The 13,765-nt window shown below is 36.4% G+C and overlaps 1 protein-coding gene across 1 annotated transcript; it reads left to right on the top strand.

The window, feature by feature from the left end:
• Positions 1-413: 413 nt before the first annotated feature.
• LOC121528615 (pleckstrin homology domain-containing family S member 1-like) lies at positions 414-13,028 on the top strand. The gene is made up of 16 exons (XM_041816130.1): positions 414-442; positions 825-922; positions 1,022-1,134; positions 1,278-1,412; positions 3,409-3,484; positions 3,607-3,636; positions 4,353-4,406; positions 4,610-4,678; positions 4,783-4,860; positions 5,037-5,077; positions 5,167-5,205; positions 5,300-5,425; positions 9,635-9,754; positions 10,408-10,503; positions 12,673-12,808; positions 12,889-13,028. Exons 1-16 carry the CDS (start codon positions 418-420, stop codon positions 12,958-12,960), a joined length of 1,308 nt encoding a protein of 435 aa, XP_041672064.1. The 5' UTR covers positions 414-417; the 3' UTR covers positions 12,961-13,028.
• The last annotated feature ends 737 nt before the right edge of the window (positions 13,029-13,765 follow it).

Below are 13,765 nucleotides of genomic sequence, written 5' to 3'. Positions count from 1 at the left end.
AGCACAGTCTGTCTACGGAGGCTCCACAGGTGAGAATATTTATCATTAAGTCATATTTACCCCTTAAAGAACCAGTGAGTGATGTGTTAGATTTATGTTTTTCACATTTTATTTCTTTGTAATATGATGCTAAATTTTATATACATGCACTTGTTAGCACTTAATTTTCTTTGTTTTGTATATAGAGGGCAGTTAGTCCTGTTTTTCCCCTTTGATTTCACTTGTCTACACATTCAGACAGCTTTTGTTTGTGAATAGTCAATTTCAGGCTCTGCTTTCACAAGGGAGCAGCTCTATTTTTAACCTAACGTTTGTTTAAAAGGTTAACTATTTCCTTCAGGATATTTTTATCTCATTTGAAGAGACGGACACTGATGGATTCCTCCTGTGTTATTTTTGTTAAGGTGCAGTGTCACAATGTATAAGAGCCAGAAGGGCATCGGTAATGTATTACTCCTTTGAAAATGTACTTACTTGGTGTTTAAATTGTATTTTTGGGCTGTTTATGGGACAAAATGTTCATTACGTACCAATGATTTATGCATAAAAATATGTACAGAGCCTGTTGCCTGGCTTTGAATCTGGCCTGAGCCCAGCACATCAACAACTCTTTTACTAGAATACTGCATAAGAAGTCCCCAGAACAAATGAAAATGGGGCTCTTTAAGTGTCTTGTCCTTTTCTTTAGCATTATTTGTGACCTTTTTTTCAGTACTCTTCAATTTTGCACATAATTTTCCAGAATAAAGCTTGGCTACCATTGTGAATAAACACCTGATGCAATCAAATGATTGCATAACAATCAGCTATTATTTTGCTCTCAGGTGGAAGTGCGGTGTTCTACAAACCGGTTGGTGGTGCAACAGAAGTAAGATCCGGATATCTGTTCAAGTCACCCCCACAAAAACGGTTAAAGGCAGAGGTAACAAAGCTAGAAAATATGTTTTCAAAAACCTGCAGCTTTTAATGCGTGCTGTTCCTTTAACCAAAATGTGTTCCCCCCTTTTCAATTTCTCAAAAGTGGAAAAGGCGGTATTTTGTCCTCTTCAAAGTCAGTGAACATGAGCATCAGCTGAAGTACTTCAGGAGTCCACAGGAGAAGGACAGACCACTTGGGGGGATCGATTTATCACAGTATGTTATCTGACATCTTTTTCGTGGGTCTGTTTTTAAGTGGTTCAAAATCATTCATGCATTCATTCACGTAACAATCCAGTAAAACCAGCCTAGGTTTTGATAAACCAAAATTCCCTGATATATTCATCACCTTTCATCAGCATTTCCTTGTTGAATGTGAGCCCTCAAACTCACCCCAGATGGGGATGGGTGCAGAAGAGTTTGAAGTGCTCCCCGTCCTGTGTGCTCTTCATCCGTGCAGCAGACCGAGACTACTTTCTCATCGGAGAGAGCAGGTCAGTCATTTTTTTCCCAACATGCACAAGATGGAATTTATGGCTTTATTACAAACTTCCCTGCATTTTACTGCAGTGTACAATAAAAACTCCTGACATACCAAAGACCTGATAAGTACACAAGAATGTCTTTTTACTTCTGTCCCACTAAAACAGCTGAATAAACCAGTAGAGCTGTGCTTGAGGACTGCTCTGTCAGTAATTGGAGAAGGATCTGGCTGCAAAATGTGTCTGTGATGGTCATTCTCACAGATCGTTCATCTGAGACACTGTATGCGTCACGAAGGAAGTGCCATAATTTGTGTATTTACAGTTTTAGAATTTTTAAATAAAAGTTCAACTTTATTCATGAATAAAGTCCTGTAGTTACACTCATGGAATTACCACATTGCAAACATTACAAACTAAGACACATTTCACAAATAAAATAGAGAAAAGGTCAATGGTGTCTCACTTTAGCTTAATTAGCCTAAAGCTAACATAGTTACATTAGCTACGTAATTAACGATACTACATAAGCCAATGTAGCTAAGTTATTTACAAGTTAGTAAGGCTAGCCTTAGCAACAAGCTTTAGCAATGTGAGCTTCAGCAAATGTTGCTAAATCTAACATAGCTACGTAGATAATATATTTACATAGCTTACAAAGCCGCCTTGTAAGTTTAGCACTAGCTACATAGCTATGTTAGCCTTGTAGTTCAGTTATCTATAGCTAAGTTAGTTTTAGCCACATGAGCTTCAGCAAATTTGAGCTTTAGAAATGTGTATTTATAACAAATAGCTAAAGCTTACACGGCTATGCAGATACGATAAGACAAGATAAGATATTCCTTTATCAGTCCCGCAAGGGGAGGGATATCTTATCTTATCTACATAGCTATGTAAGCTTTGGCTACATTTGCTGTAAATACACATTGCTGAAGCTCATGTTGCTAACTTAGCTAACTTAGCTATAGATAACTGAACTACATAGATAACATGTCTATGTAACTTACATGGCCACTTTGTGAGCTTAGCACCAGTGACATTAGCTACATAAGCTATACTGCTTGGTTATCTATGGCTAAGTTAGCTTCAGCAACATGAGATTTAGCAAACTTAGCCTAGCTAATGTAGCTAATGCTGCTCTTCACAATGTAGATACATAGGTTCCCTGGCTGATGACAGAGCTATGATAGCTATGTCAGCTATGTAGCTCTGTAGCTATGAAGCTTATGTATAGTGTTCAAAGGTTTAATGGAGGATAAGCTTTTTTCTATAAGCAAACTGTTTACTTGGCTTTATTAAACAGTTTGTAATCAGGTTTTGCAGGTAAGCTTTAACCTTTAAACTTTTGTTATCCTGAGCCTAAACAGAAGTTTAATCTTTGTTAGTTTTTTATTTTTTGAAAGTTTTATTGTGTTTTTCCTTTTTGTGATATATACATTATCAGATGAACTGTCTGTGAGATTGGTGGTCATAAATAAACTGTCTGCAGCCACAATAATTGTGGGACTGACCTGTTCCAGGATATGGAGAAACCTTGTTACTAAGTCTATATGATAGTTGATCAACTTAACTTACATTTTACTGTAAGATTTTATTTTCCATTTATTATCTAAGAAAACAGAACCACACACATGGATTTCATCTTTTTATCAGTCTGGTTGATCAAACCTTCATTTAGGTGGCACACTGGTTGTTTAATCTTCCTCTTTAGTCACATTCACCGTCCCTCTTTAAACACTTCCCCTTGCCATCTCCTATTTTTGGACTTTTTAACCATCAAAATAAAATAACATTTTTCATTTTTTTCTTCACTACTATCTGGTAAAAGATATCAAGCTGGCAATGGCTCTCCCTTCTAATCTGCTCACTCCAAATTGTTGCAACATGTCATTTGTTCCCACTTATTCTTGTGTTTTTTTTTTCTTTATTGAATTTTAAATTTAGCTTTATAGCCATTATTGAAGAGTCCAAAAGTTATTTGCTGTTTCATGTATCTCTTTGTTTCTAGTGAGGAAGTGGACGGCTGGTTCTGTGACCTGTTTGACGCCTTGAAAAACCGACCATATAAATTTGTCAGTGCAGAGGTGAGTGTTAATTATAATAATTTCATTTTGTTGGCTTATCAACACCAAAATATGAGCATTGGTTGCAATACTGGAGTTTATTTGAAAGCTGTGTCACTATCTTTTTGTTGTCAATGTTGAAGGACTTGTCAAATGGACAGCACAGTGTTGAGGTAAATATTTAAAGTCTCTTTTTGATCAAAACTACATTGGTCCTGTCAATATTCAAGACTTTTTCTTTAAAATGTTTACCTTTTTTTTTCTTTCTTTCTTTCTTTCTTTGTTTTTCTTTGTGTTTTTGTATTTATTCATATTTTTTTAATTTAACTTCCAACCACCATCAATATTACAGGTGAAATACTTAAAGGGATACTTCAACATTTTGGCAAATTCGTCCATTGCCATAATTCCTATAGTCTTAGTAATAGGTTTGTTACCTTCAGTTGTCGGTGCAAACTGTTTTTAGATCGGCTGCTGCCGAGTTTGGACCTGCTGTGCCAACTCAGTGTAAGCAGACGGTATTCCGGCTTTCCCTTACCAAACTCATCAAATACACAATCCAACAACTCCAAAACGCTCTTGTGGACAAGTTGTGACCTGCACATTAACCACGCTATTTTTTATTAAGTTCAGTATAACAGTGGGGACCAAATAACAGATACACAAAAAGTGAACATTGCAATCTAGAATCTGAGAGTCTAGATGTCACTAATAATCAAAATTTTACACACGGCCACTTTAATGCCATGCCATGTCTTATTCTTCAAAATGTAAAAGCCTTTTTCACACATTTTGTGCAAGTGTGAATGGGGCAAAAAACCTGAGCAACATATTTATTAATTCACGTTGGTGTGACTTTGAAAATAAATATTTCTTTCTGTTTTACCAGACTATTTCCAATCCCATTATGCGGAGAAAGAGCGCCAGTGCTGTACCTGATAAGGTTGGTCCCTATTAAGCTGCTAAGTCCCTGTGTGAATTTGGCTAACCCTACTTAACGCACAGATATTGTCAAAATGATGCTTAGTCAGATTATGGAGAATGGTTTTAGTTACAGAGACTCATTGACTTGGCTTGACTGAGATCATTTCTGTGAAGTCCTAAAATAATTATAGATAATATTTGCTCTTTTTTCCCTTCTTTCAGCCTGTGTTTAAAGTACGATCAATGTCTGATCCCTTAACTTTTGTGGATGGTGAGACAAACAAGACAAAGGTACAACTTCCTCTGTTTTAAATAAGAATAAACATCTTTAAAGGAAGGAGAACAGTCATAAGGATTGTAGGTAAAGTGTTATATCGTCTTCTGATCATATACAGGATGAAGAGTACAGCCAAAAAAGAGCATCGGCACCAGTACATCCAATCTACGACTACCCAACATCCCCTTCAAAACAGGTAGGAGTGAAAATAACTTTCAGTCATGATTAGTAATCATGTTCATGTTTCTACATTCAATGTTTTGTCCATAAAATGTCCAAAATATAATAAGGATACATGTTAACATTAGAATTATGTTGCAAAAACATAAAAGTTGTGCTTTTCTTTGGTCTCTTTCATAAATTTAAAATAAGGCTGGGGAAAATGGAGTGACTGATGGCAAAACAGAATCCCTGTGAGTCCTTATATTACTTTTTTGTGTATGTATTCTTACTGATCTGAAGTTTTGTATGAACATTTTTTCCCTTTTTATTTGTCTCTTAGATACGAAACGATGGTGGAAGTGAGACTTGCTCATGCAGCGTAAGTTTGACCTCTAGCGCTACGTGGAAAATATTTCCCCTAATAATAACCAGTAACTACTTAAGCTGGAATAATTGTGCTGTTTATTTTGCAGCGACCATGAAGTCGAGGAGGTCACCAGAGGAACCCTGATGAGGACTGTCACCCAGGTCTTTGACAAGCTGAAGACCCAGATTTCACCGCTCCCTGCTTTCGACGAGGTGTCGGCCCCTGAGGACAGGTACATCTGTGATTAATAGCATGCTTGTTTATTTTTTCTTCACTTTGTCTTCAGTCTCAGTGCCCCTTTGCACTTTGTGTAACATGTTTTGTCAATGCCCTAGATACCAAAATAGTTCGCTCATCAGAGGCAACCATAGCCTTGTTAGCTCAAACGCCAACATTGACAACAGCGAGCTTGTTATTATTACAGAACTGAACTGTTGAAATTCCAGGGCCTGCCAGGAAGAAGAGAGAGAGGCAGCACCTCAGAGCCTGTTTGGCAACTTTTGACTCGATGATAGAAACATTTAAACGAAAAGCCACGTATCTTTGTTTTTTTTATTTAGGCAAAATTTCCCTCATTTTAAAGTGCCACTGAAACAGAGTTGTAGGGTATATAAGGTGTATATAAGATGTTTGTAGTATTTTTTTTTCTTATTTAGGAAGGAAGTATCTACATTTTCACTTCTTTTTACAATTGAGCAGCCATCTTCCTGGTGGTTCGTGAGGCATTCTGGGAGATTTTCCATAACAATTAATTTAGAGTAAAGGGTCATGCACCCTTTCCACTTCAACCTGACCCTCCACGAGAGGGCCACCTTTATTTCATTCTCTCTGCCAGAGGATTTTTTTTTTTTTAATCATGGGACACTCTCAGATTAATTACTATATATTTTTTATAATTCAATGTAAGGAAAAATAAACAGCTTTCATCGCTATAATACCATTTATATCTTTAAACTCAAATGCAAATAATTAAATTATCAATACACAGAACTTAAGCAAATTTAAACTGCCTTTGAATGCATTGAACATAATGCTTATTAGCTACTTTAGTATATTTTACTTTCATTTCCACCACCCTTTTAATACAAATGATGCATATTAAAGATTTTTACAGCAATAATTACAACGGATTATAACTCTAATTGTTGTTAAGAATGTAACATATTGCTGGTGTTGGGCCAAAACCTTGTATCTCAATTTTTTTTAAATTCTATTTTATTTTACCTTATTATCTTTTTTTTTTTTTTTCAGAAATTAGTGCTGTTGGTCATGCGTTACATCTTTCATTGGATTCTGAGCTATTTTGAAGCAATGAAACGTGTCTTAAAGATGCTGACTATGACCATCCAGTGTGTTTCTCAATCTCTGAAAAGTTGGGACTTTGGAGATACGAGGTTTTGGCCTGATGCCAGTGATATTTGGGTAATCAAAGATAAATACAGAGGGGTTTCTATTTTTCATGTTTACAGTTTCTTCATATATTTCTCCAATTGACTTGCGGGCCGCATTAGGTGAGGAAGAGGGCTACATGTGGCCCTTGGGTCACCAGTTGGCCATCACTGCTCAAAACCATTAAAATTCAGGGCACCCTAACCAGACAGGAGGAGGTGGAGTAGGTGTAAGGGGTAGAAAACATTAGCCAGCTATTATTTACTAAGCTACTTAAAACTTTACAAACAGAAAAACACCTGCATGTTTTGACTTGCTTTGTTCCTGATGAATCAGCACTTCAACTGACTTTCAATAGCCTGGTTGATAATGTGCTAAGTATTTCCTGTTCTTATATTCAAATGTGTTTTAATGTAATGTCAGAAAATGTATGAAAAAGATGCAATTCTTCCAAAATGTTCTGTTGTCTTCCCATTATTTACCCCTGTTCTTACTAATGCTTTAGTCAGGCAAATGATGCTGATGTTTGATAACATTAATCAGAGTTAGCTAGTTTGTCAACAAAAGCTGCCAGTCCAAGTTAGGTTATATCTGGAAAGTACCTGTATTTTCTAAGAGGAAGTTGTTTTTTTAATCAGTATTTATTGTGATTCACCTTTTTTCTTACAGGAAAAGATGTTCTTTCCTTTTAAAAACACCTTATCTTCCTTTCAGGCAGGGGCATGCAGAACAATTCCACACATTATCCAAACATGTCTCACACTAATCCTCTGTATATTACAGCATGTTTAATTCATCTGATAAGCACTGATGTCTTTTATATGTTGTCCAAAGAAACATAACTACTGTACATTTCAACCCGAGTGCAGTTTTAGTAAAGAGAACAATGAGGAAAAAGTAACTGTGATGCAGACAATTGGAAAAATGTGAGAGGAACAATGCAACCATTTGACATCAACCCAGATCAGATACAGTCAGCTGCATAACAACAGCAGCTTACATGTGATTTAATCTTTCATATCTCTAAGAATGTAGAACTGTAATGTGTTTCTTATTACAAAATATATATAAAGTACACTAATTTTACTCTTTTACAGGATCTATAGAGGTCAAGACAGTCTGACTGCATACTGTTCACCTGGGACGGTGTATATCTCAGAATAGAAAAACACACTAAAACTTTTAAAATAAAATCTGGTTAAACTTCTGTTTGGATTTGTAGTAAGGTTTAAGGTTAGGGGTTAAGTTACTGAAAGTTAAAACTTATAAACCTGACCTGCAAAACCTGATTACAGAATGTTTAATAAAGCTGAGTAAACAGTCTCCTAACAGAAAAAAAAAACTTGTCCTCTATGATAATATTCTATCAGCTAACAAGCTGTGTGGCTAACATAGCTAACGTGGCCAAAGGTAAGCTCACAAAGCAGCTACCTAAGCTGTGTATCTCTGTTATCTTCAAAGCGAAGTTAGTTTTAGCACAATTACTAAAGCTCATGTTTCTTAAGTTAACTTAGTTGTAGATAATGAAGCTGCATATCTAAGGTAGCTAAAGCTAAGCTCACAGAGGAGTTAGGTAAGCTACGTATCCATGTTATCTTTGAAGTTAGGGTACCTTTGGCTATGTTTACTTAAGCTCATGTTTCCAAAGTTAACCTAGTTATAGATAATGAAGCTACATAGCTAATGTAGCTAAAGTTAAGCTCATAAAGGAGCTTCAAAAGCTATGTTTCTATGTTCTCTTTAAAGCTAAGTTAGCTTTAGCTACGTTTGCTAAATTTCATGTTTCGAAACTTAACTTAGTAATAGATAATCAAGATACATAGCTATTGTGACTAAATGTAAGCTCACAAAGCATCTGTGTAAGCCATGTATCTATGTTTTCTTCAAAGCTAAGTTAGCTTTAGCTACATTTGCCAATTCTCATGTTTCTAAAGTTAAGTTTGTTACAGATAATTAAGCTAAATAGCTAATGGAGCTAAAGCTAAGCTCACAAAGCAGCTATGTATCGATGTTATCTTCAAAGCTAGGTTAGGTTTAGCTACATTTGTTAAATCTCATGTTTCTAAAGTTAACTTAGAGATAATGAAGATAAATAGCTAGTGTAGCTAGAGCTAAGCTCACAAAGCATCTATTTAAGCTAAACAGATATGTACGCTAATGCTTGCATTACCAAAGTCAGTTTAGCTACACTGGCTAATATAGCCACATTATGTAGCAATTATCTTAGCTCTAGCTAAATGTTTCTCAGTCTGTAATGTTTGAATGAATGTAAGTGCCGGACTTTGTTTATAAAGTTGAATTTAAAAGAACATCTCAAACTTGAAATGCTTTGGACCGGCAAATCACGTCCCTTCCATTCTGAGATGTACTATGGCATGCACGCTCTGCAGCCAGGCCCCTCTCATTGAGGTAGCAGGACAATGCTAGTAGCCAGACGAAGTTGTTCTTCTTTCAAGTTGGAGAAGTTTAGTCAGTTCTGACTTTCTTTAATACAACTCCATTAACCTAATCTCATCAGCTACAGCAGGCAGTGATTAATGACATCCACATATTCCATCATCTGCCTTCAAATATATTTTTTTCTGCAGTTTGTTTTCCCATATTTGTATTTGAAAACAGAAGGGAAATCTATTAACTATGTACATGATTTCTAATGTTTTTCTGAGTAGTTCACTGCTGCAAAAGAGTCTGACCTCTGCTGTGATTGTAGAATTATCAGCTTCAGTCATGCTGCTTTTAAAAAACATTTTGGAAAGAAAAGATGCTGCTTCCTTTTTTTTTAAACTAAGAAAAGTCTTCTTTTTTTAATTGCAATGCTTTTTTACTCTTTATCACATAAACACCGTCTTGCATGTTATTCCCTCCACAAAGACACATGTGATGTGTTTAGGGCCTCTGGCAGCTCTGAATGTGAGTCACCCTCTTGCAAACAGATTCAGATGGTGTTCTTCCTCTACTTCATCCTCCTTCTGCTACAAGGCATTGTCTTTAAAACGATCTCATTCTGTTTAAGTCTTTTGAAAACACTCACTATGTAAACTTCTCCTTTCAGAGAGGGTCGTCTGACTTCAGACTTCAGCAGCAGCTCCAGTGATACCGGAGCCATGTCTCCAGTCGAGATGATGGACACACAAAATTCACACAGACTGGAAAAACAAAGCTCTGCTGAAAGGTGGGAGTCAACCTCCTAGTCCCAAGAGAAAACAAAGTAGGACAAAAAATTCTGCCTCAGTAAAGACACTATGAATGATGTCAGTGGTGCTTGATTTCTACAGTGCACGGCAACATTTGAACTCACCATTTTTGCACCATTTGTTTCAGAAACAGCTTTGTGATGCTAAAGAGAGGTTAGATAACCAAAAAAAACACCATCAACTCATCAGGAGTGACTCAGTAAAATATAAAACCAGAGAGGAGTGCTGACATGTTGCATGACTGTTGAGAGGTTATGGAGGTTTCTGCAGGTGGTATGATATTTGAACAATAATATGCATGATCAGAGGAGTAGCTACAGGCGGTGCAGGTGCTCTGAATGGAAAGTGGGCCCCTAGTTGGAACATGTCAACAATCAGACAAATATTCATCTTTTTCAAGATACCTTCACATTGTATAATAAGGGATACCATCTGATATATGTAAACTCAAATATGCCAAAGCATCTCAAAAAAACAACAATAAGAGGCAAAATAGAACACAATTATTACTGTGATTGATGGGTAATATGTGTATTTTATATATATATATATATCTTTCATTAAGGCACAAGTATCTTTTGCTTATTTCAAATACCATTTTTAAATCTATGGTTTTTATTTCTTCTTTCAGCCTTGACACCCTCACTCCAGAGGAGAGAGAATTTGAGATCAAGCAGGCAGATTTGAAAAAACACCTGACGCTAACAGAAGTGGACGGGAAACCATGGTAAGTTTGAAGATATGACAAAAAGTATCACCAACCTAACTGTGATGTGATTGGTAGACTGAAAAGCCTAAGATGTTGGACTGCTTAGATTCACACATGTGGGGAGCCTTCACCAATGCACAATTTAATCTTTTAGGTAGATAATTAAACACTTTGTTGGTCCTTAACATGAAACTTAAATTTTACTGCAGCTACAGTCACAGTCGTGGTTCTTCATAAAACACATATAATCATCAAAGGTAATGAAATACTCAAAAATTTGGGATCACAGGTAAATCTTTGTTTTCCAAAGAAGAACATTTTCATGCAGTTCACAAATAGTTATCATCAGCTGTCAGTGCTCTGCATCAATCTCATAGTATGGCTGCTAATCCAAGTTAATCATGTTGCTCAGCTAAAAACCATTTTACTAATAAGGAAGTAAAAAGACTGGACACTGGAAGACAGCACTTGCTTGTGGCCAATTTCATCCTACAACAGGATGATGACTCAAAACACATCTCAAAATGTCTACAAAATATTTTAAGAATAAGCAGTCAGCCAGATTTCTCACTCTAATGGAGTGGCCAGCACAGTCTAACCATATGGTATGAAGGAGTAGCAAAGCGTAGACTTGGGACATGAAAGCATGAGTATCATGCCTAGAGTTCATCAGCCTGCCATCAGCTGATGAGAACTTTGGTTAGATCAGCTGATCTCATTTATATGGCAGTGCTTGATTCCATGACCTGCCTGGACTAACACTATATGCTCGATTCACTGTAACATGAGAGAGGCTGCTTTGTTAAGATATGGTTGTGGTGTGCCTTGAAATTTTGGCTTGATCTTAGGTGTGCCTTGGGCAAAGACAGATTGAAAACCACTGCCTTACACTGTATGTAAACTGGAGACTTACAGTATTATCACAGCAGCAGCTTCATTCTGCCATCAGAGTCTGCACAGGATGCAATCCAGTGTAATGCAAAGAAATGCATGCACCTTGAAGAACGCCTGTTTTACTTGGTACAAAATTTACAAGTTTAAATATATATTTGTCAATAACAACTCAAAACAGTCCAAAATGTCACTGACTTTATACAGTTTCTAAGGTTGATGCAGTTTTGCCAACGTATTAGGCTCTATCTGCCAAGTAATAGAATCTATACCTTGTAAGTCAATAATATTCCAAAATAATGCTAATAATTCTTTCAGCCTCAAAGTGCCTAAACATGAATTTCTATCTGCATTGACATTTATATTTCCATATTAGCTACACAAGTTGCATGCTCTTCTTGGCCTACATCTCTTAGCATAACATCAGCAAATGTAGGCCACTCAGAATAAACATGACATGACATCGGAATGACTGACAAAGCAAAGCATATGTTCCCTCCTGTGTTAGCAATAGACATATAAACAACATGATTGCATCTAGTACAGTGTAGACATGGTGCAAAATAATTTTTATCTTCTAATGAAGGTAAAACATTTGTGAGTTAACATCTTTTAAAAAGTTATCAGATGAATCCTGGTATGGAATTTTAAAAACAGTGTCAGTGCTATAGCGTATCATACTGCATCTCAAAGAGCAACAGCAATATTTCATAACTTGTCTTTCACCAACAGAACAGATAACATTTTCACGCTTTCACATTGTAGAAAGTTTGTGGAGTCACTCTCCTGGTCCAACTACTCCTGACTTGTGTATTGTTTATCTAAAAGAGTTGGAGGGATTTTTATCGAACTGTATGAATGTCAACTCTGACTCAGTGATGGAATGGTTAGATTATGGAGATTGAAGGTCAAAGGTCAAGGCCATTGGCCCTCATGTCATACTTCGCTTGTAAATGTGATATGTCAAGATCAATTTGAGGGTTGTCTTTTACTTAGCATTAGTATTCACTCTGACTCAAGAGTAGAATTATCTGATTTTGGAGACTATAGGTCAAAGGTCACTAAATGTCAAGGTCATTGAGCCTTATGTTCATCCCTTGGTTGAGAACACTTTATCTCAAGAAGTCTTTAACGTTCTGACATTTATTTACCTTGCAGAGCCATTTAACCTACCAGATGGCATGTCTAGTTCTGAATCTATAATCAATGATTCAGTCAAGGTTTTGTAAAATATGATGCAAATGAGAACTCCTAAATGAACCTGTACCAAACAAAAACTTTCTCTTTGTGTTTCAGTGTGTCAGGTTGGACCGGCCAGCCCCAGTCAGTGTGTTTGTTTCACAAAGGAGACCAAATCCTTGCCATCAATGACCTGCATACCTGCAGCTTGGACGAGTTTAACATGTTTCTCAGCAAAGCCCTCAAGAGTGAGGTACGTACTTTATAAACACACACAAAAAACCTCAATGAATGTGCTATAAGTCCGTCTGAGAGATAAATCCATTCTTTCAGGTTAAGGTGACCATCCTTCGTCTTCCTGGATGTCTGCCTCTGCACTCACCAAACATTCCCTGCACCGACTGACTAATCTCTAGAGACAAAACAATCCTCTCCTCTCTTTGCCTGGGTGTGATCAAATGACTCTTAAAGGATATGTGGAAGCTGTATTTGTTCCGGGTTTTGACATCTTCAGCCAACTGACTGTTTTCACTGGCCTGTGGCCTGTTCTTTATAACCTCTCCTTGTGCTAGTTTACTCTCTATTGAAGTCTCGAAGAGTTTAAAGTGAATGTTTACACATAAATGAAGTACATTTAAATTTGTCATACATACTATCTATGAAGATCAACTGTATTTAAATAACCATTAACTTTGTTGCCTTTCAGTGTAATTACAACATGTAAATGATGTGTATTAAGTTCATTGTTTTTTTCTGTAGAAGGCTGATTATTTTACTCAGAAGATGTGCCATGTAGCACAAAAAAGACACGTTTCAAGGCATGCTTCCCCATACTTTCTGTGTGATCCAAAAACACAATAATCACAGTAAGAAAGTTTCTATTCACAACATAAGGCATGTACTGCAAAAAAGGCGCAATATAAACAATAATACTATATCTCTACATAACTCAGTGCAATAACTGTTTTTACATTAAAATGTGCACTTTAGACACATAAAAACTGCAGAAGCATCTAAAAATGTTGTTTTAAGTGGCTTAAATAGCCTAAGCAAGGTGACTGTGGACATGTGTTGGAATGCAGAAGCACAAATGTGACTTTTGCAAGAAAGTTTTTTACATTAACTTCAACATCTAACTTTGTTGATATTAATCAGCAGAGTATAAAGGTGGTTTGTGAACATAAAAACAATGTTTGTGGATCTACATTTT

Source organism: Cheilinus undulatus, linkage group 20 (genome assembly GCF_018320785.1).
Source record: "Cheilinus undulatus linkage group 20, ASM1832078v1, whole genome shotgun sequence".
NCBI classification, from domain to species: Eukaryota; Metazoa; Chordata; class Actinopteri; order Labriformes; family Labridae; genus Cheilinus; species Cheilinus undulatus.
Note: the sequence above shows the minus strand (reverse complement) of the source record. Positions and strands in the feature narration are given on the sequence as shown.

Coding starts and splice junctions, on each gene's coding strand:
- LOC121528615 (XM_041816130.1), top strand. CDS start 418: ATGTATAAGAGCCAGAAGGGCATCG. Junction 5,426..9,634: donor GTGTCGGCCCCTGAGGACAG/GTACATCTGTGA, acceptor TTCTCCTTTCAG/AGAGGGTCGTCTGACTTCAG. Junction 12,809..12,888: donor GCAAAGCCCTCAAGAGTGAG/GTACGTACTTTA, acceptor CCATTCTTTCAG/GTTAAGGTGACCATCCTTCG.